Here is a 21,796-nt window from a genome sequence, read left to right on the forward strand (position 1 = left end):
ATTACACCTCGGAGGGGGAGTGGGTAGGAGAGAGAACTTCTGAAGGGGAAAAGGAACGATTTGCCTGAAGACAAAACTAGCCTTTTCCTGGTCCCTTTCCCTGACGGTTTCCTGGGGATGTTTTGCCCCTGAGAGGCCTGGGACAGGATGGCCAGTCCCTCAAGACCTGTTCCTGAGGGGAAAAAGAGAGGGTTTGCGTCCATCAGCACTTTCTTGGGCTCGACAAGATCGTGTGTCTTTGGAGATGGAATTCACTATCAAACCCTCAACCCTGTTTGCTCATATTATACCCACGGTAATCCTCTTAAACTGTGGTTGCGGCTACAAAGCTCGTGGTCTTGCAAAAGCCGGCTGGCAAGATATAATTGTCCCGCAAACAAAACTGTCCAAAAGTTTTTTAAAAAACCCTGCACCCCCTCCTTCTCCTTTCCTAAACCTAATTCTCTCGCTCGCTCTCTTGCTAGCCCCCCCTCCCATAAGAACACTCAGCCTCGACCACTTTTGTTGTCGCCAAGAGCACCCGGCCTGTTGAAAGTGCTGGAGCGTCTTTGAGCAGTTTGTTGTGATACGCAGGTGGAATGGTCTGCAAACAGATGAATTCAGCCCCTCCAAACCGAGCGCGGAGCGCGCTGCTTTTGTGCGCCAGGCACAAAACGCTGAATTCCTCCGAACTTACTTGGGGCTTGTCTAGAAAAGGGCCTTTTCTTCCCTCTGCTTGTACCTCTGGCCACACTAAGTCTCTGCCCGCCCCCCTCAGGCCCCCTCCCTCTCCCCTCTGATAATCCTTCTCTTTATTTTAGAAAAACACAAAACCCGGTTCCACGCGGTGCTTTAGTGGCTAAAAGTGAAAGAACTGCCTTGGCAGAATTCAGCTCTACGAATCACTTCGGAAAATTGGTTCGACTGAATGGCCTTAGGAGGAAAAACGTTTTAATAGGATCCAGGGGAGGTTCTGCTGTTTCAATCTGCTCCTTAAACAGGTGGAGATTGGACCTTCTCAATTATACAGACAGTAAGTACCCATCAGCAGGGAGAGCCGCCCTCCGAATCCTCCCCGCACGCAGCCCTAAACCAGCAGCAGAGCCGGGCTTTGCCTCAGAAACCCGATCACAAATCAGCGATTCTGATCGATTAGGATCTCAAACAGTCCTCCAGCTCGCAGTGCAGTCTCCTCCAGCCGAAGGCGGCGAGTCGGCCAAAGAGGGGGAGGCGCACTCGCCCGGTGCCGAGGCCCCCGGGGTCTGGGCGCGCGGCCTTGCTCTTCCGGACGCTTCGGGGTCGTCATTAGGTGGCGGGAGCTCTCTCTCGACCTCAGACGCCAGCCAAGGCGAGCTCGTTGCTTTTGCATAAATTAATATTTCCCCATTAACAAGTTCCCCCCTCCAAACGCGGCGCTCGCGTCCATGCGCCACATCCTAATGAGGTAATTATCATTTGCGCGTGTTCGGGGCTGGCGCCGGCTCCGTGGGTAAATGGCAGTTTATTAGCACGATGCCCAGCTCGGCTGCAGAGGGCTAAGGGATACTTCGGCGACTAGACGGACAACCGGGGCCCTTTGGGGCGGCGCGTCCAGGACGCCCTGCCCTCTCCGCGTCCCCCAAATCTGTAGGCCCGCAAAGTTGTGAATCACGCACGGAACTCTGCCTGGGTTTAGGCTCCCCCCCGCCCTTCTTTCCACCGGCAAAACCATCACGATTCTTCCCCCTCCCCCTCCCGTCTCTTCCCTCCTTCCCGATTCGCGAACCGCTCGCACTTTCCCGAGGGGAGCGCGGGCGCCAGTAGCCTCCTTTTAAAGTTTGAGGGGCGGTGGCGGCGGCCGGCAGGCGCGGGGGAACACAGGGGCCGCTACGGGAGCCGCGCCGCCGCCCATGTCATTCCACTTCAAGTGACTTCATGTGATGTCAGCTGAATGTAAAAGACAGTGATCTCACGCGGAGGGGAAGATGTTTGCCATCAAAATGTGACAGAGGAGACACGCTGCATGGCTCGGAACGCATCTCCTTGGCGGTGGGGGAAAGAGGTAAATGCAAGGTAGCTCTGCTGGTCCTCTTTAACTTTGCCCCTTCACTGTCCAGCTCGCAGCACGCGTGGCGGAGGCCGGGGTCCCGGGAACGGCTCAGGGGGGTTAATTTGAGGCTCTTTTCTTTCTTTCTTTTTCTCTCTCTCTTCTTTTCCTTTGTAAACCCTCCCCTTTTTCCCCCTTTCAAAGTCCCGGGGCAGGGGCTGGTGGGTTCCTTTCCGCGCTGGGTTAATGGGCGGTAATTTGGTACCCTTGGGTGCACTTTGTTCTGCCCCTGTTCATTTGAATGCAAATGGGTGACCTGGACCCGACAAGGTGCTTATTAAGTTGCGGTTTCCCTCCCTGCCTTTTCCGGAATGCAGACTTAGAGGAGAGAAGCTGCGCCCTGGCCCAGTCCAGCACGGCTCGGCTCGGCGCGCCATGGCAAGCTCGGCTTCCCTGGAGACCATGGTGCCCCCGGCCTGTCCGCGCGCCGGAGCGTCGCCGGCCACTTCCAAGACGCTGGCCTTCTCCATCGAGCGCATCATGGCTAAGACGTCGGAGCCCCGTGCGCCCTTTGAGCCCCGGCCCGGGGCACTGGAGGCGGACGGCGGCCAGGGCAAGAAATTGCTCAACCTCTGCTCGCCGCTGCCCTGTATGATCCCCCTCCAGCCCCTAGGCTACGAGGTGCCGTCCAAGACGCTGCTCAGTTACTCCGAGCTCTGGAAAAGCAGCCTCCGGGCGGGCGGCGGTGGAGGAGGAGGAGGAGGCGGCGGCGGCGGCGGCGGCGGCGGCGGGGGGGCCCCGGTGTGCGGCGCCAGCGGCTTGTGTAAAACCAACTGTGGCGTGTGCTGCAAGGCCGAGCTGGGCCTGGCGCCGTCTGCGCTGCCCGCGGGCAGGGTCATCAAGCCGCAGGTCATCAACCAGGCGGTGGGGCTGCCGGCCAGTGGCTCCCTCTACTACTTCAACTACCTGGACTCTGCCGCGTATCCGCCGTCTGAGCTTCTCGGCGGCCACCTCTTCCCGTCAGGCCTCCTCAACGCACAGGCCCCCGCCGCCCTGGCTGCGCACCCCAAGCTCTTTCTGCTGGAGAACGCCAAGTTGGCCGGCCTGGCCGCGGACAAGTTCCCCCATCCGGCCCCCTACACCCATAAGGAGCGCTTGCCCGCGCCGCTGGAGCAGGTGCTAAAGGAGAACTCGGCCCTGACCGCCGAGCGGGGCGGCGTCAAGGGCCACGGCAAGCTGCCCGGGGGCTCCGCGGACGGCAAGCCCAAAAACTTCACCTGCGAGGTGTGCGGCAAGGTGAGGCCCGGGGTCCGCAGGGCCGGGAGGGGGGAGCAGCAGCGGCTGCCTCCCTGGGGCAGCCTGAACCGCCCCCTTTTCCAGGTCAGGAGCTCTCCACTGTCTACCTAAATTGGGGGGGGCCTCCTTGGGCCTCAGTTTCCTATTCTGTACAATGGGGATGCCGTGGTCAGCAGCCACACAGGACTGGCGTGAGGAGTGGGTTGGGAAGCGCTTTGCAAAATGAAAAGGGCTCTGGTTTCTGAAGGGAGGTGTTGGTTGGGGGAGGTAGGCTGTGGCCTCCCCGGGCTGATGATTCTAGACTCACATACGGACACACCACAAGGCCCCCTCGTGTCCTTCCATAGGTGTTTAACGCTCACTATAACCTCACCCGCCACATGCCGGTCCACACCGGAGCCAGACCGTTCGTGTGCAAAGTCTGCGGCAAAGGCTTCCGCCAGGCCAGCACGCTCTGCAGACACAAAATTATCCACACCCAGGTACGTGGCCCCGGGTCCGGCCCGGCCCGCGCGCAGCACCCCGCGCCAGAGCGACGGCGTTGGGGAGAAGATGGTCAAGGGTTCCCCTTACCCCTCCCAGGGGCCCATGTCCCTTCAAGGTACCCCCGAGCTGGCCTCTCCCGGCGGGGCCTCGGCCTCACTGTGCGCGCGTCCTTCTCCGCAGGAAAAGCCGCATAAATGCAACCAGTGCGGCAAAGCCTTCAACCGCAGCTCCACGCTCAACACGCACATCCGCATCCACGCGGGCTACAAGCCCTTCGTCTGCGAATTTTGCGGCAAAGGCTTTCACCAAAAAGGTAACGCTCGGGACGAGGCCCTCTCCTCACCTCACCTCGGGACACGGCGGGTCACCGCTAGCGGGAAGGCAGAGAAGGATCCGGAGAGAGGAAGCGCGAGAGCCGCAGGCTCGGGCGCAGCATTTCTTTGGAATCGGGTTGTGCCGGGTTTGGGTGGAAGCTCTCCGGGCCGGGTTAGTAGACCTCGCTGGATTCAGGCTGGTTGCACAGGGAGACTGAATTTGAGAGGTGGGAAGAAAGGAAGGAAGGGGCAGAGGGAAAGGAACTAGGAGAAAGAGAGGGTATTGCCCTATAGAAAAAGCTTCCCATTGTAGCCCGGACTCCCCTTTCAAATGAAAAAAATTCGAGGCAAATCCACCTCCTGGGAACAACTTAAGATTGGGGGAAATCGCTACAGTCCCCAGAACTCCCAGGCCAGGCGCCCCGCTTGGATTTTCCAAGGCAGTTTCGGATCTCCTGGTGGTAGTTGGGGGACCAGAGGGAGTGACTTTAAAAATGAGAAGAAAAAAGAATGAGGGACGAAGCCCGGGTTCGTGCGAATTTCTTCGAGCGAGGCAGCAGCCGAGAGAAGGACCCGATGCGTCTCTGGGCTGCGCAAAAGTTTCCAGGCCGGCGAAGCACAGCGGGAGGGAGGCTGCGCGGGCCTCAGGACCGGGCGGGGCAGGGGCGCGGGGCGGCTACGCGGGACTCGGTCCTCCGTCCTGTGGTGAGAGCCCCGGGCTTGACGCGGACGAAGTTTGACAACTTCTTCACTCGGAGAGGTCGCGCCCGCCTAGCCAAGCGTCGCCTTCTTTGCGCGGGCACCTGAGCCAACCCCGGGGCGCCCGGGCCCCCCCATTGCACTTCATTCCCCCCCACTTTTTTGTTTTTGGTCTCCTGTAGGGAACTACAAGAACCACAAGCTGACCCACAGCGGCGAGAAGCAGTACAAATGCACCATCTGCAACAAGGCCTTCCACCAGGTCTACAACCTGACCTTCCACATGCACACCCACAACGACAAGAAGCCTTTCACGTGCGCCACTTGCGGCAAAGGGTTTTGCAGAAACTTTGACTTAAAGAAACACGTGCGCAAACTCCACGACAGCGTGGGCCCCGCAGCTCCCTCCACAAAGGACCTGTCTCGGACAGTGCAGAGCTGAGAGCTTGCCTCGCCCTCCCTTCCAGCCCCATCCAGCCCCAAACAGATCACACGTATAAACTTATTTCTAAAATTAAAAGAAAAAAAACTATAGCAGAAAGGCTAAAATCTATTTATCGAAACCAGCATATTTTTGGAAAGCTAAACGTTTCCTCGGTGACTGGCAGCAAACGCGTGGCTCCCACCTTTGTATATTCGGGAAACTTATTTAAACCCAGTGCGCCGAAACGTATTTAATTTCAGGCCTCAGCTTCTCCTCGGGCGGCGGGTTTTAACCCCAGCCTGTCACGTGAACGCCCCGGAAGAGCGCGGCGCCCCCAGCCATCTTTATACAGCCATGTAAATCCTCCTGTACGAGCGAACACGGAATATATACATATATAACTCAATAAACAGAATCATTAGTGCGCGTTTTCTTTACCCCACCCCTCCCCTCGCCGCGAGGTCAGCTCAGCAGCCCCAAAGAATGAGAAGGAAATAGGCGTGTATAGCATTTCCCTCCCCAAATGCGACTTCCTTTCGGGCGCTGGGACCGGGATGAGGCCAAACCGGTGTTCCTGCAGCGCTTCTGTGTTAAGATCCCCTGAAGAGAGGGCGCAAAGGCCTACATTGGCCTCCACGTGGTGCCAAGTTTCTATCTGGTGACTTCCGACGCTTGGGATTCTGGGTGTTGCCTTATTTGGTTGAGAAAATTAAAAAAAAAAAAAAAAAGGAGGGGTTAAAAGTGGCTGACTGTAGGAGAGCAGGTTTTGGGTGCGTCCTCGAGCAAAGCGCCGCGCCGCGTGGGGGTTAACGGCCGGGGCACATTCCCTTCTCTGGGTGACCTAAGGGGGGCAACTCTTTCTCCCAGTCTTTCCTGGAAGCGAAAGCTGGAGGCCAAGGGATCCCCAGTCTAGCTGGAGCTCTGGGGCTCCCCGGCCCGCGCTGCTGATCTGGGACCGGCCTCCGGGTGCTGTGCGCCCTGCCGCAGGAGGGCGCACCCGGGCTCCCGGAGCTCGCAGCCGTCGCCTCCCGCGTCCTGATTACCGCGCAGTTAGCCCATTTCCTGAATAGCTATCTCCGCCGCCGAGCACGCTGATGAAATGATCTCACGCTTGCTTTCTAAGTAATGACCCAAATTAAGAGAGAAAACAGAGACCCTTCAAACAGCATTACATTAATCATCTAATCATTCCCAGGAGGGGGCCGGCCGCCGCCGCCCCGTTTGATCCGAATCTGGATAATCAAGAGCTCGGATTACTGGCTCGGCGCGCCCGGCCTCCCCCTCCTCCCCACTCTTAATATTTGCGCCGCGATTCAGCCCACGTCTTCTGGAACAATGTTCCCCAGCGCGGGGAGGAAATGCGGCGCGGGGCAGGGCAGTCCGCTTCCACGCAGCCTCGCCATTGCAAAGGCTAGGGCGGCGGCGGCTGGGCGCTGATGCCCGCGGATTTCCACGGCAGGCGGACGCTATTTGGAGGGAAAGATGGTTAATGCGAAAGGAAACCCCCAAGTAATTCTGACAGTGACTTGAGTGAGGATATCCCAACGCCCAGCATACAGTAGGCGCTCAGTGCTGCTCGCGCTAGAGACTTCCACAATCCAAAAAGCTGGCATTTCCCGAGCGCTGCTCCACGCCAGGCACTCGACACACATTCTTTCGAATGTTCACAACAACACACAATCTGGAGACGACTATTTCCATTTTACCGGGGGACGAAGAAACTGAGGCAGAGAGAAGCTAAATGACATGCCTAGAGTCGGTCACAGGACTAGTAGGGGTTGGGATTCGAACTCTGGGCTTTATGGAAACCGAAAATGCCTTCAGTCCTCGTCGGTGGAGAAGGAATTTCCAGGTTGGGACCCGAAAAAATATGTTTGGCTGCCGGGTGGAAGCTCTGTCCTTGTCACAGCCAAAGGTTGGGTCCCCGGCCCCCGCCTAATTCGCAGACCCATTGCGCGGGGAAAAAGAATTGTCGATTTTGTTTGCACGGAGGACGGCGACAGCTTCCTCAGGCTGTCGCGGGGGTATTTTTAGTACCTCCGATTCAGAAATAGGAACGTGTACATTAGAATTCCATTTCCTGAAAGGAGAGCGTCCTCGTTTTTTTGTATTCCTCCCCCCGCCCCCCACCCCAGTCTGGGAAGACGCAGCCAGGGGGTGGGGGTGGGGGGGACTAGGAAGCGAGGAGGAATTTAAATGTTAGCTCTTTCTGGCTGCACTTCGCTGAGGGGAGATTGGGACCCAGAGGGATATGCAGATTTAACTCCGAAATCTCGGTGGATGCCACAAACCACAGGAAACCCCAGGATGGGCGAGGACTTGGCGGCTAAGGATATGGAAATGTCGCCTTGCTTTTCCCAGACATCTATCCCCAGGGGGATTGCAGGCTGGTTTGAGGAGTCAGCTCCTTTCCCTGTTCTCATACTAGGTTTTATTAGCCCCGCCTTGTATACAGACCCCTCCCCCATTTCTGGGAGCTCTTGGGTGCCCTATGACAGTCGTCTCAACCAAAATCCCTTACTTCCTGCATTCCTGAAAGGATCCTTTGCCGATGCGCTTCTTGGAGACCACACAATGGTCAGGGCAAGCCCACCTTCTTCCTAAATAGTTCCCAGAACTTTGGGCCAGGGGCAGACACCACAAAATTTAGTATAAAAGCATCCTCTTAGAGAATTGGGTTAAAAAGTTGGTCTGCATGTGGAAATCTTGATCAAATTCTCCTCTTTCCCTTTAAGAAGAAAAGATAAATAAAAAATAGATGGGGCACCCTCACCCAGCGAAAGAACTTTCTTTGAGAAATTCTTCTAGGTTTTCACAGGAGAAAGACTAAAAGGGTCGCCCATCTCATACAACGGGAGAAATTTGTTTCCAGGTGACAGTTCTGAAGAGGCATGAAGATCGCATGCTTGCAAACTAGACAGCAAATGAAATAAAACGAATGGGTGGAGCAGGAGACATTTCTCTCTCAGATTGCTCATCTCTGCAGTCAGGGAGAGGCGAGTCACTGTGGCTCTGGCGTAAACCTGAGGGGAGTTTCTTACATACTCCAACCTTCTTGAGGTTGTTTCCTCATAACTTGATTGTTACTTAACCTTCACACCAGCTCCTGTCAATCGCTCTCACCTGAGGAGGTGTTATTTCACATCTGGTAGTAATTGCAGATAAACAGAGTTCTTCTGTATCCATAGGGCTTAGCTCTGCTTTCCACAGGTTTGCAGTCACTCCTCCCAAGTTTAAGATGTCTGCTTCCTTAAGGTGTGGGATTCAAGAAAGAATTCCATCACCTGAGAAATAGTGCGAAGAGAAAAGGAACCTTCTGCTTGGAGTACTAAGCACCTTTCGCAGCCAGTGCAGGTTCTGAAGCCAACGCTCAGCCCTCTCAGTAACCATCTTAACAAGGATCCTTAGTTATTCACCATGCATCGGAATGGATGGGTGAAAGGCTCTGTTTTCTGATTTTCCCCCTCTTAATATTAAACTGTTTGCATGACTTGTAGTTTGCCATATTAATAAATGACTTCAACAAGGTAGTCATCAGCTGCATATTAATATTCTAACCTTGATTAAATTGAAGAGACCGCCCTTAAAAAATATTTTTAAAAAAATCAAATTGCGGGGGAGGGGAATCCTGTCACAGACACAAAAAAGACTCCAATTATCTTTTCCCCTACAAGATGTTTGTTCTGTCCATGACTGCTCACACTTCAGCAATCTTGCCAGCAAGACTCAAAAAAAAAAAAAAAAAACCCTCCTTCTTCCAAAGCCACAGCCTTGTACATAACAGATTGTACAGTCCTATTGCCTTAGGCGGGTTAGAGGTTCCTCTCTGCAAAGAGCGACACAGAGAAGTTGCCAGCATCCAGACACATTTTGGGGGGCTCTGTGCTCGTTCTTGCCTTGGCTGTAGAAGTGGGTCTATACAGTCCCCAATTTGCTGTTTGGCTCAAGAGGATAGGGGGCTGCCTGAGTCAGGCCCAAGAGTTACAGCAACAAGGCATCCAGGTGTGCTGGTGGTGGATGGGCTGGGGGAGGAAAGGGGAGAATAAGGCGGGGGGGCTGCTGCCAAAGACAGGACAGGAGTCTTGAGAAAACGCTGGGAAATAAACAACCTCAAGGCAGCTGCGTTGCCCTTTTCCCTGCACTTCCCTCTCAAACGTCTGAGCAACCAGTTTGCTCCTAGAAACATGTTAATTGCCAACGGAGCTCATTAAGGCCTGCACATGCAAAACACAGCAAGAAAGATTAAATGGACAAAAGCGCAATAATGAACTGTCAACAATCGGGCCCATCTACGCGACCAGGATCACTCAAGAATGAGGCATTTAGAGGCAACAAAGGATTGTCTGGGACAGGAAGAAAAGACGACCTAGACTTTTGTTTAGTCAACACAATTGATTACAAATGAGAGATTAACAGGATAGCTTCAGATTTTTTTAAAAAGAAGCAGAAAAGAAAAGTCCAATTAAGTCCACCGAATGTTAACTACATTGCGTTCCATGCCTAGCCCCAAAGAAATTCTCATTAAACCATCCCTGGCGATCCCTTTTGGAAAGTAATTTGTCTCCCTGATGGAGCAGAGAAAGAGAATCGTGTAAAAGAAAGCGTTAGTTCTTGGCACAATGAGCTTAGGAGACACACTAGAAAGAGCCAAAGGGGGAGTTAATGAGCATCTGACAAACTGCTTGGATTCAGGCCTAGAGAACAGCGATGAAAAGATGAAATTGGCCAACAACTATTCTTTATATCAAACATAAAAAGGCCAATCTGAAATGGGGCTGCTCAAAACTGGTTGAAAGTACATAGCCCAAGAAAAGGGAGCCACGGCCAGGCCCCTTGGTGGACACTGAACAGAGACAGAACTCAACAGGCCAAGAGCTAGGAAATAGGCAGAAAGGTGGGCTCTCCATCACATAGCCAACTCCAGCCAAGGACCCTAGGTCTTTGGAGGTGCTGGTCTGAAGCTCTTGGTGACCACCCCTACCCTCTAGATGTTTCTTTCATAAGTGAAAAATGTATCAGGTTAGCCTTTGAGGGTTCCCTAAAAGTTCTGGTAATCTGATCATTAGTCCTGGGCATTCACTAAACTACTCCTCTCTCTTCTAGAGCCGTAAGCCCCCGGGGCACCATATGTCACCAGTTCACACTCGGTTGTTCTACTCTCCCTCCTAGTGACCATTCAAAACTCTTGCCCCCTGGCGATTGCGCTCCTAATTCTGCGTGGAGCAGAGGTGGCAGGGAAATGAAGACACTGATCGCACATGGCTTTGTGGAACAGGTCATGAAGTATTTAAATTATTTCTCATAGTTGTTCTGGCTTTAAGAAACCACCTCATTTTAATGTTTCCTTTTTTGAATAAAGTAGGTCAGCAGTATATGTCCATGTGAGACATATATTACATCTAATTAAACATAAACGTCCAGCCATCCCAACAGCAGACGCGTTTGGAGGTTCTTTTACACTCAGTGTCCAGGAGAGCCAGATACACAGAATTTGGTAGTGTGATGAGGTTTTCAGCTTAGTCCACCAGCTCAGGAATCCAGAACAAATTCGCTGGTTTCTGAATGCCTTCTTTATCCCACCTTTGACGTGGGACCGTGCCATCTCAGATCCTAGAGTGCAGCATTTCAATCTTGATTCTAGGTTTTGTGTTCTTACGCTCAAATCCTTGGTAACAGCTATCACGTTCCTGAGGGCTCGGTTTGCGCTTCAGGCTTTGCTCATGCTCTGTGGAAAAATATATTGGTGTCTAGACGTAAAGGATGGGGAAGAAGAAGTATACCAATTCAAAATGAAAACGGTCATCTGAGATTAAGGACTGGTTCTGGTTTTCAAAGCACAGAGAAGTTACAAAATCTAGAAAGGTGCATTTCAGGAAAGAGGGGAGAAAATGAGACTTTTCTATTGCTGGTAAACCAGAGTTGAGTCTGATGTAATTAATTCTTCATCAAGCATCTTGTCAAGGCCACATGACCTGACACACGATTGTCATTGTTTCTTTCCTTTCTTCAGTGTTTTTCAGTCCTAGGTCATATTTGGAACTCTTTTTCCTCAAAGGGTTTCAACGTCCTCATTTTGCCCCCCAAAGTGGATGATGGTGAATTCCCTAGGGAAGGGTAACATATTTTCTGTAAGGAGAAAGGCAAGTGAGTGTTCAGGAGCCTGGGGTCTGGCATCGGAGCAGCTGAGTTCGAATCTCAGAGAAAATGACTTTGTCTCTATTTCCTCGTTTACAAAATAGGAATAGTAAGAGTACCTATCACACTGGAAACTAATATAATGCTGTATGTCAATAATACCTCGATGAAAAATACAGAGTACCTATGTCACAGGATTGTTGTGAGGCTTAAATGAGTTAACACATAGAATTAGAACTTATAACAGCACCTGAGACATACGTAGTACATATCCCAGAACTTAGTGATCATTACTAGAAAAACTCAAGCAGTAAACTTTAATACAGCACTTTATAAAGAAATTTTATCTGTGTTATCTTGTTGACTCCTCAGTACATATTTACTAGGTAGGGTTTTTTTAGCCCCATTTTAAAGAGGAGCAAACTAAGTTGCTGAGAGGGTATGACTCCCTTTAGTTCACACAACTGAAACACGAAGTGGGAACTCACTCAGATGATTCTGTCTCACTGTGGCGCCAGGGATCTAACAGAAATGCGCATAAGAATCACATAAAGTTTTTGCTAAAAAGGTGCCTGAACCCCATTGACTGAGATACTGAATCAATAGATCTGCTCTGTGTCCCAGGAAACTGCATTTTAACCCGAAGCAGTTGCTTCCCCAGACCATGCTTTAAGAAAGACGGATTTAGCATCTGTGTTCTTTCCACCTCACCATGATGCTGCCTTTGAAAGATGAAATAACACCATCAGCTCTTCATAAATTAATTAATACATTTGATCATTCACCCAACAAATATGACATGAACACCTCTAATGTGTCAGACCCTATGCTGAGGGCTGGAGTTACAAGGAAGAGAAGGGCACAGCCTCTGTCCCAGAGTTTATAGTTTAGTATGGAAGAAAATCACATACAACAAAAACCCCCATATCATACTTGGTTAGGAAGATGAAATTGGGCATTCAATCCAGTCTGGGTTGGGGTGTGTAGTGGACATCTGTTATTTTTGCCTGCTGATCATCATTCTCCCGTCTGGTAACAACATCCAACATTTCCTTTGGAGACATCACCCCTCCCCCACTCTCAGTCCATATGGTTAAGATGGGGGCTATTCCATCCCTCCACTGTGGGCATGTGACCTAGGCATGGCCAATCAGAGCACAGCATCTTCTTGGCAACAGTGAATGGCTCAGGAGGCGCCTGACCCCTTGAGGGCCAATGACAGTCCTACTCAGGACTTTTGCCAGAGCAGAAGCCTTTCCTTTGGGCTTTATAAGGGTTGCATGTTTGTCTGGGGATTTGGTCTAGGCATATTTGCTACAGTGTTAGGGAAGACCTTCCTGCACTGAGAATATTAGAGGCGGAGAGGAAGAGGAATTGAGAGCTGGCCCTAAAGACCTCAGTGGATCCTAGTGTGATTGGAGCCCAATGCACACATAGACTTCATCGCTATTTGCTCTAACAGACTCTCTCTGTTCTAACCCTAAGACTCCTGACTGGTACTGGGCAGAAGAAAGAAACATCTGGGAAGCCTCTCTAGAGGAAGTCATGCCTGAGTTGATTCTTCAGAGAGCAGAAGGTGTTAGCTATGGAGAAAAAGAGGAAAAGATATCTCAAGCAGCCTAAAGAAAAGCCCAGAAGTGAAGAACTATGGTGAGTTGATGCAACTAGATGAGTTTGGTATGGCTGGGTATCAGTATCAGTAGGTGTGATTTTGGAACGTAGTTCTGCTGCTGAACAGCTATGGGACTCTGGGCTGGAGGCCTGTCTTCTCTAAGCCTCAGGTTCCTCCTCTGCAAAATGGGCACAATAATAACATCTGCCCTCCAGGGTTATTATGATTCATTGCAATGGGGCAAGTCAAATACCTGACCCATTGCAGGCATTCAGGTGAGCGATTGCAATTATTATCACTGGAAGGTGAGGCTTCTTAAGAGGAAATGACTGGTCAGCATTTTAAGTTTCCGGTATGGTCCAGTGGAGTGGTCTGTGGGAGCTGGAAGTATCTTAATGCAGAGATTAGTACCCTATTGGCATTTGCCTGGCTGCTGAAGCCTGCCTGTTTCTGAGTGAAGTGTGAAGTAGTGGGATGTAGATGAAATATTATAGGCTTCCGAGTCACATAGACCAGCTAATTGCAACACTTACCAGCTGTGTGGCCATGGGTGCTTCCTCTTAACATTTACCCGGTTGCATCATCTTTAAAACCTTTAACATTAACAGAGTTGTTAGAAGGATTTAAATGAGATAATATGCTTAAAGTGTCTGGCACATAGTAAATGTTCAATTAATATAGCTATTTAGCTACTAATTACTACTACAATTATTGCCATTCAGATAATTTTGAGGTCCTTGGTCAGCAGAGCAAGTAGGACTGTAGCGTTCCTTAGCAAATAAAGTGCCATGAGCACTACAAGGGCAGGGACTGTCTGCTTTGTTCACTGCTGTGTGCCCAATGGTTGGCATACAGTAGGTACAGTAAAATGAAGAGTTGCATATCAGCTTCCACTCCTCCCCATGGGCAGGAAGGTGACCCTGCTCAGTCTTCTTGGAAGCCACTTGCACTCCCCTCATGTAGCAGTTCAGTCATAAAATGAATATTTATTGAAGGTCGGCTATGTGCCAGGCATCGTGGTGGGGATACAACTGTGAACAAGACAGACGTTGACTTGTGGATCTTCCATCCTCATAATGGGAGGCAGGTGATGAACAAGACAAGAAACAGGAAACAATTTCAGATTATGGTGGAAGGAAGGAATGAAAGAGTGACCTGATAGGACATATATGGGAGAAGGCTACTTGAAATAGGTGGTCAGTACCACTGTTGGTGCAGCTAAAGCCTGTTGTACCCAGGAACTGCCAGAAGCATTGACACAACTCAAGTCAGCCCCTGGAATTAATCCACTTGGACTTAATCAAAAAGCCTCTCCTCCCCCACAGCTCCAAATTGCCCATTGGTTGGTCCAGCTCAAATCTGCTTGCGACTCAGAAAAGAGTTTTCCAAGATATGCTGCAGAAAACAAAGAGCACCCCTGGACAGTGGGTGCTATAGGCCACTGACCCACATACCATTTTTCCCACTGAATGGCATGGTAATTGATCAAAGTAAAAAAATTTATAGAAAGAGATATTGCTGCCATGTTTTTAAAGCGTGTGTTTCCCAGCCAAGTCTCCAGATGGAATCACCGAAGCAACACATCCTTGACTTAAATGTGACTGTTTAACAGTTATATTGGGTAGGCCATATTTTTCCACAAGGAGGTGGTTGCTTGAGACTCTTAACAGACTTTTGGGTGAGAGCTTTCCAGGATACCACTCTCTCACACTTCCTGAAGTCACAGAAGTCAGAGACCTAACTGTAGTGTCAGGAGGGGGAACGATAGAGTGAACTGTCACACAGCTCATAGAATGGTGAGGTTTGTAGGAAGTCTTAGTGCCAATGACTGCCACTAATGAACAATTTGTAAGCATAAGGATGGTTCTGGTATTTGTTTTTGTGTGACCGTCCTCTACTTTCCCTTCTTCTGGTTATCTGCATCCTGATTTTGCTTTGGGGGAGCAGCCCTTCTCCACTGAGCACAGACTATTGGAACTGTGAAGGCCGCCCCATGCCATGCCTACTGACCAAGGGACAGACATCAGGCCTAAGCTAGGTCATACAGATGTTTTCTCTGCAATTCAACTTTTGAGCAGAGGGATAAGACTACAAATAACTGGTGTTCATTCCTTCCAAGGAGACCGTGGATCAGTCTGTTACTTAAACATCCTGAGTTGCCCTAAACCCTGCCCTTCTAGACCCGGTGTTACAACCTTGCCTTTGTTCTGTTAGCTTCCCACAACATTCCAGTCAATTAATTTTCCAAATGACTTGGCCACAGTTGTTTTCTGTGGCTTACAACCAAAGATGCTGACTAGTACAGTAATCTTCCCGCCTGTGACCCACCTTCTCCTGAGACTCCTTAGAAACCAAACATCTGAAGTTCAAGATTGGATTGTCCTGCCCAGCATTTTTATTGTCTACCTGAATCCCTTCTTTCAGTTCTGAGAATCTTGCAAGTAGACATGGCCTACTTTGCTTCATGAAAATATTTTGGAGGAAGAAAAAAACCCTATAACACTATCCACACCCTACATTTATATTCAGAATAAAAATGTCTTCAGGGTGAGGTGGGGTTGACGCTGAGTCAAGCAATGCAGGGAAAAGAGAAATTTAAAATAGGGCACTGCAATGATGAGATTTAGGGTTGTTTTGCTTAGAAAGAGCTCTCAGGGAAAATGGGGAGATGTTGGTCAAAGGGTACAAACTTCCTTTAAATGATGAATAAGAATGTGAATAAGCTCTGGGTATCCCATACAGAACATTGTGACTATAGTTAACAATACTGTATTGTATAATTGAAAATTGCTCAGAGAGTAGATCTTATGTTCTCACCACAAAAAAGAAATGCTAATTATGTGACGTGATGGAGGTGTTAGCCAATGCTACAGTGGTGATCATTTCATAATCTTTAAATGTATCAAATCAACATGTTTTACACTTTAAACTTACACAATGTTACATATTGATTCTCTCTCAATCAAGTTGGGGAAAAAAATTAAACAAAAATAAAGTAACTCCCCTTCTCCCCCCACCCTCCAAAATAGATGAAAGACCTCTCAGGATATAATCTGGTTATGTTTTTTCCATCACTCCCATGATGCAGGAACAACTTAAGTGTAGTCTACTGAAAAAGAGAATGTCTCAACGTAGACTTTAGGAACATAGAAGCCTGAGGTCAAGCAGTGAGATGGGAAGAAAGCTGGCTTTCATTCCTGGAGGTCTGAGCCTAGAAGTCTGTGCTTTGTTTATTGAAGAACACAAATCCTAAAACCTGGTACACATTTAGGGCGAGAAGAATTATTTGTTTATCGTTTGTCCTTTTCCAAAAATGAATCAATATAATTTCACCCAAACCCCCATCTATTCAATAAAGAGGCCAATACAAACTGAAAATCAAGGTAACAAATTGGAGAAAAATATGCTAGCTACAAAGGTTACTGAGAGAAAGAATTGGCTTTGACGGACACTGAGTCTCCTGGTAGCTAAGGCAAAAAGGGAAGGACCGTGGGTTATATTATACTGTTATTCTTCAAGCGACACCAGAAAACAAACAGAACAGCTTCCTTGATCAGATTTTCTTGTAGCTTTCCTTTCAAATTACCTCTTCAATCTTGAATATTGTGATGTATGTGCTCATAAGCCCTCATGTTGATTAAGTTCTTATAGGTTAGCACCAGTTGGGTTGTGTAGTAACAACTAGAAGGTGCCAGCCAACCTCAGTCATGGCACGGAGTTCATAGAAAAAGAAATGCAGGAAGCCAAAGCCCTTTGATTATTGTGGCTGATTCATGAAAATGCATGGCTTTTAGTAAAATTGTCCTCTTGGCTAGAATTTTCTCTCATATAAATTTCTCATATGTTACACATCTATAATAAAATTTGCAGGTTTTCCCTGGGGATGAGGGTAGAGCAGAGTTGGATGTCTTGAGTGAGCCAGAGTAAACGTGGGATTTAAACTGTAGGTCTAGGATTAATTTGAAGAAGATGCACACAGTCTCTACGGTTTTCTCTCAAATCTATAAACTTGACATAAGACCACTGACTATTTACTGCAAAGGAATATTATGTTGGAAAAAGAATGTACTGATGTTTGCAGTTGCGTCCCTCGAGGGGTGCTTTGTAGAACTCACAAGTGGCTGCTCTAAGCTTAAAGTGCTCATCACATCTCTTCTGGTTAGATCATGGGAAATCAATAGCTTTGGAAGTCAGTGTTATACATTCCATCCTCTGGGAAAATAAATGCCAAGGCGTCTGCTGGAGAGAAGAGATTTGGAAGATTTAAATTTCCTTATGAGTTCTTTAATGGTGGCTGATTTCCTCCTCAGTTTGAGCTTTCTCACTTCTGGTATTTTGCACATGCTCTTCCCTTTACTCAGCCCATGAAGTGGCCCCCTTCTCTACCTCCCTCTTCTTGTGGCTGGTTCCTCCTCATCCCCGGAGTATAGCTTACTTCAGAAATAATAATACAAGACAACATAGTGACCTTTGGGGTAAGTTTGGCCAACAAAGAGATTTATCTTTAGACATAGCCTTTTGTTCCTTTCTTGTTTGCTCCCCAAGTACACTGGAAGTGCCACAGTGTGGGGTCATGTTGTCACCAGTGTATGTCCAGTGCCTAGCCCCAGGCCTGGCACACAGTAGGCACTCATCAAATCTAGGTATGAGAGAAGTTGTGTCCCTCCTCCTTGAAAAATCGTGTTGAAAATGATATGCAAGGTTCAGATTGTAACTCTCGCTGGTTCCATGCTCTCACTCCAACTGGGGAGCAGAAACTCAAATCAACAGAATCTATATTTTGTCACGAGAACTAGCATTTATTTGGCATTTATTGTGCACAGGGAATTTTATGAACACTATTTTTAATTCTCTCAAACCTTCAAGGCACATGTCGTTTCATTTGGGGAAAAAGAAGCCTCCCCAAGGATCCAGTTGAGCCCAGTTGTTACTGGCTGAGTAGGCTTTTGAAGCCAGATCCGACTCCCCGTCTGTGCCCTTTCTGCCACATCCTTTCATTTCTTGGGCCCTTGAACATGCAGTTCTCTCTGCCTGGTGTATTCTTTTCCCCAACGTTATACTTAGCTAGCTCCTCTGTCTCTGTCAAGACTCGCCTCTAATATCGCCTCCTTGGAGGGGTCTTCATTGATGCGCAGACCCACAGTGAGTTTCCCTGTGCATTGCCCTCACCCCATCTATCGTTATACAAGGTCCTTGATTTGGTTTTCAGCATTATCACAACTAGCAATTATTATCGTGGGCCGGTTTACTTGCTTTTCTTTCTTTCCCACTTGGATATAAGTTCCATGAGGGCAAGGACTGTGTCTGTCGTGTTCATTAGTATACCCCCAGCACCCAAGTATATGGGCCAGCACAGTGCTTGTCCCACAGTAGGTGCTCAGCAGATATTTGTTGAGAAACATTGGATCATGTCACTCCTCTGCTCAAAACTCTCTCATGCTTTACCATTACCACTTGAAGTGAGAGCCTTACTGTGACTTAGATTCCCCTGTCCTCATCCCCTTCAATTGACATCTCTGAGCTCATCTACCTTCTCCTCACTCGCTCCACTCCAGCTACACTGGCCTCCTGGATGTTCCTTACACATGCCCAGCAAGCTTCTGCCTCAGGACCCTTGCACTTGCTGTGCCCTCATCTGGAACCCTTTCCTCCATGGATTATCCCTCTCTTCCTTCAGGTCTTTGTTCTGATTTTGCTCTCTCAGAGAGGCCTCCCCCTTCCAATCTATTTGAAATGTGAAACTTTGCCTTGCACACACACATACACACACCACATGCACACACCACACACTCACACTCCCACACATTCCTTGTTCTCCTTTCCTGCTTCATTTATTGTTTATCTCCCCCTGTGAGTATGTAAGCTCCATTAGGGCAGGAATCTTTCTATGTTTTCTTCACTGCTGCGTTCCTTGGATCCCAGAATAGCACCTAACACATAGTAGGTGTTCAGTACATATGGCATGAACAGCTATCTTGCCCCTTCTGATTTGCCCCATCACTCTTCATGGCCCCCAGAGTCCCAGCAAGCCTTCATTGCATAACACTTCAAAGAATGAATGAATCTGTCACTAGACACTAAATACGGTCCCTTCAAAGAGTAGACCAGACACATTTGAATAAACTGCAGATCTTGAGCAAAGACTTTGCAGAGAAATAATACTGAAACAATACTGCAAAGCCTTAGCTTTTTGCTTTCTGCTGTTATCAGTGAGTCTGGCTGATCATTAATTGAACAAAATAATGTATTTTCTTGCTATCTTTTTTCCCTCTCACTGCTGACATCTCTCCTGGCTTCCCCTCTGCACACTCACAGTCTCCTCCTTGTAGACTGTCTCTGGGCTAAGGAGCTGGCTTCTAAAGTGGGGCAGTTCCAGCAATCCTTGGGTGCGTAAACTTTTGCTTTAGCTCTACTCCTAAGAGAGAAAACAAAAAGCAGTCAAAAAAAGTTGAAGAGGTTGGATTTATGAAGAGCTTTTCGACCTCACTCAGCCAAAGCTGAAAGCTGCAGTTCAAGAGTTACCTTAATTGGTCTGGCTTGTTAATCACTGCAGGTCACAAGGTGGGGGACACAAGGTGTGCAGGTTGGCCTGCTTCTGTACTGGCGGGGCTGTGTGTGTCCACCACATTCAATAGAGTTGTCTGAGTTCTTTGTTCTTGTTTGTTTTAAGAGGCAGCCTTTCTTTTTAGTGCAGAGAACGTTTTCCTTTTGCAGAGGTCTTGGGATGCTTTCCTGCCACCCCTGGGTTCTTCCTTTCTGCCCTGCCAGCGCTGGAGCTGCTCTCCGCCATAGCACTGACCAGCCTCTGCTTCACCTGCCCGTGTCCTCGTCCCTGCCCACTTTCACTTGTGAGCTTCTTGAGCCACAGGGATAGTCAGGGTTCCCAAAAAGTCCATTGAAAACAGCAAATGAATATAATCAATCTCCTCTTTCCCTTTCTTTAGTGGTTTGATTTGCTAACTTTCATTTGACCTAAATGTGAGTCACACGCTAAAACTGTTCTTTTTAGAAAATTGATGACAATAAAATGTCTTCTTTTGGCTTTTTAGGAAATTTAGGCAAAATATTTTCAAAATCTGTACTTATCTAATTGCCCTGATTTTTAAAAAAACAACAATTACATGTTAGCACAATTTAAATGATCCTGAGAGAGGCCTCATTAGAAATTCTTTTTTTACCTTATTTTATAAAGTATAAAAATTCACAGATTTTTATGGATTAAAAAACCATAAGCTTTTGTAAAACTCACCTCTTGTTAGTCACAAATGCCCCTTAAGCCAAATAATTTCTAAATCCTGCTCCAGAATTTGCTTCTGTTCTGTGGCACTTAGACTGATCAATTTTCAGAAGTTGTAGGAGATGAAAATAAATTCTGTCTGCAAATGATGTTTATAATCTCATATCTAAATTAAAACTTGTCGATTCCACAGCAATAGTCACTATGGAAATAGAAACATATAGGCCTCGATTCTAAATCAAGAGAGTGTTTAGCTGGGTGGTATATATTTTCCATCATGTTTTTGAAAAATCTGTTACAGTGTATGCATTTTCAAAGGCTTGGATTTGATAAGCTTCTAAGAAATAGTACATGTGTGGGTCAGATTAGAATTAAATGTACTTTGTACAGTTTTCAAATGTGTTTTATAATGTTCTGCCTCTATTAATGAAAACTCTGTTGAATTATTAGACTTATTTTATGAGATTTTAAAAAATGAAACAAAACAGTTGAAATAAATCCATAGACGCCTTGTAGGAGGCAGATACGCCCACACATTATTTCCATTTAAATTCTTCTAAAAATCAAACGTTGTATTAAGAATACTAACAAGTATAGAATGGATTTTAAAGAGTTTAAACAGAATTGCCACTCACATCTCAATTTACACCTAATTATCAAGCTTTATTTAGTTTTAGAAACGGTTTAAAAATATATTTCCTAGTTAAAAAAATTGTCAGCTTTAAAAAAAACCCAAAGGTAATAATAGAAATAATTTATTCTAAAAGTGTATCATGCAAAAAAGACTTTAAACTTATTTAGAAGCTTTAGAAGTTATAAAAGGGTTTCACCCCCCATTCAGATGAATAAACAATATACCCTCATCCTTTTAAACTTTTTTCTAGCAAGTAGTCAACAAATATTCCTTCAACCAGTTTCTATGTGCCTACTATGTGCTAGGCAATGTTCTAAAATCAAAACTCACTTCTCAGATAACATAAAATAAACACATGCTATGATCATTTTGCTTTAAATATAAGCTAAGCATATAGTTCCTTTACATAAAATACATAATTATTCTCATTAAAATTGCATAGCTGCTTTCTTTCAAGGAGCTCAAGATGTTTTTAGAGTCAAAACAATTATCTTCACATTACCCTCATGAACTTAACGGAAACCAAGGCCTACCTACATTTTTTTGCACCAGACATGCCTTTGTAAAAATTACAAATGAAAGGAGTGATGATACCCTCCTGGGTGAAGACAGACAGAGTGATACAGTACTTCTGCCAGTTCCTTGCCTAGTAATCTCTCATCAGTTGCAGAATGAGGGTGGCCTAGCCTCCCCATCCCCCTAAAAAAGATCTGTTGTCAAAATCCAGTCAATCTTTTCTCTCTTTTTTCCTCTCCCTCTCTCTCTCTCCAAGCATTAGATTAAATCAGCATCTCTGCCTCTGCTGATACTTAACCTCAGAAATCACCTGCTTATGTACACTGCGCAGTACCAGGTAATGAAATAGGTCAGTCCATCTTGTATCTGTGTCAGAACTTGAGCCATTTGGACATCCTTTTTAGGGTACGGCTTGTCTAGTGATTAGCCGGAATGCTA

The 21,796-nt window shown here is 47.7% G+C and overlaps 1 protein-coding gene across 2 annotated transcripts; it reads left to right on the top strand.

Annotated features, from left to right (window-relative positions):
• Window positions 1-1,840: 1,840 nt before the first annotated feature.
• Window positions 1,841-5,634, top strand: FEZF2 (FEZ family zinc finger 2). 2 transcript variants are annotated; one of them, XM_070238716.1, is made up of 5 exons: window positions 1,841-2,031; window positions 2,383-3,301; window positions 3,649-3,783; window positions 3,968-4,100; window positions 4,983-5,634. In XM_070238716.1, exons 1-5 carry the CDS (start codon window positions 1,982-1,984, stop codon window positions 5,240-5,242), a joined length of 1,497 nt encoding a protein of 498 aa, XP_070094817.1. In that variant the 5' UTR covers window positions 1,841-1,981; the 3' UTR covers window positions 5,243-5,634. The 2 variants fall into 2 exon arrangements, with proteins under 2 accessions (XP_070094817.1, XP_023475926.1); XM_023620158.2 differs by having other exon boundaries at window positions 1,880-2,020.
• Window positions 5,635-21,796: the final 16,162 nt, after the last annotated feature.

Source organism: Equus caballus, chromosome 16 (genome assembly GCF_041296265.1).
Source record: "Equus caballus isolate H_3958 breed thoroughbred chromosome 16, TB-T2T, whole genome shotgun sequence".
Taxonomy (NCBI): Eukaryota; Metazoa; Chordata; class Mammalia; order Perissodactyla; family Equidae; genus Equus; species Equus caballus.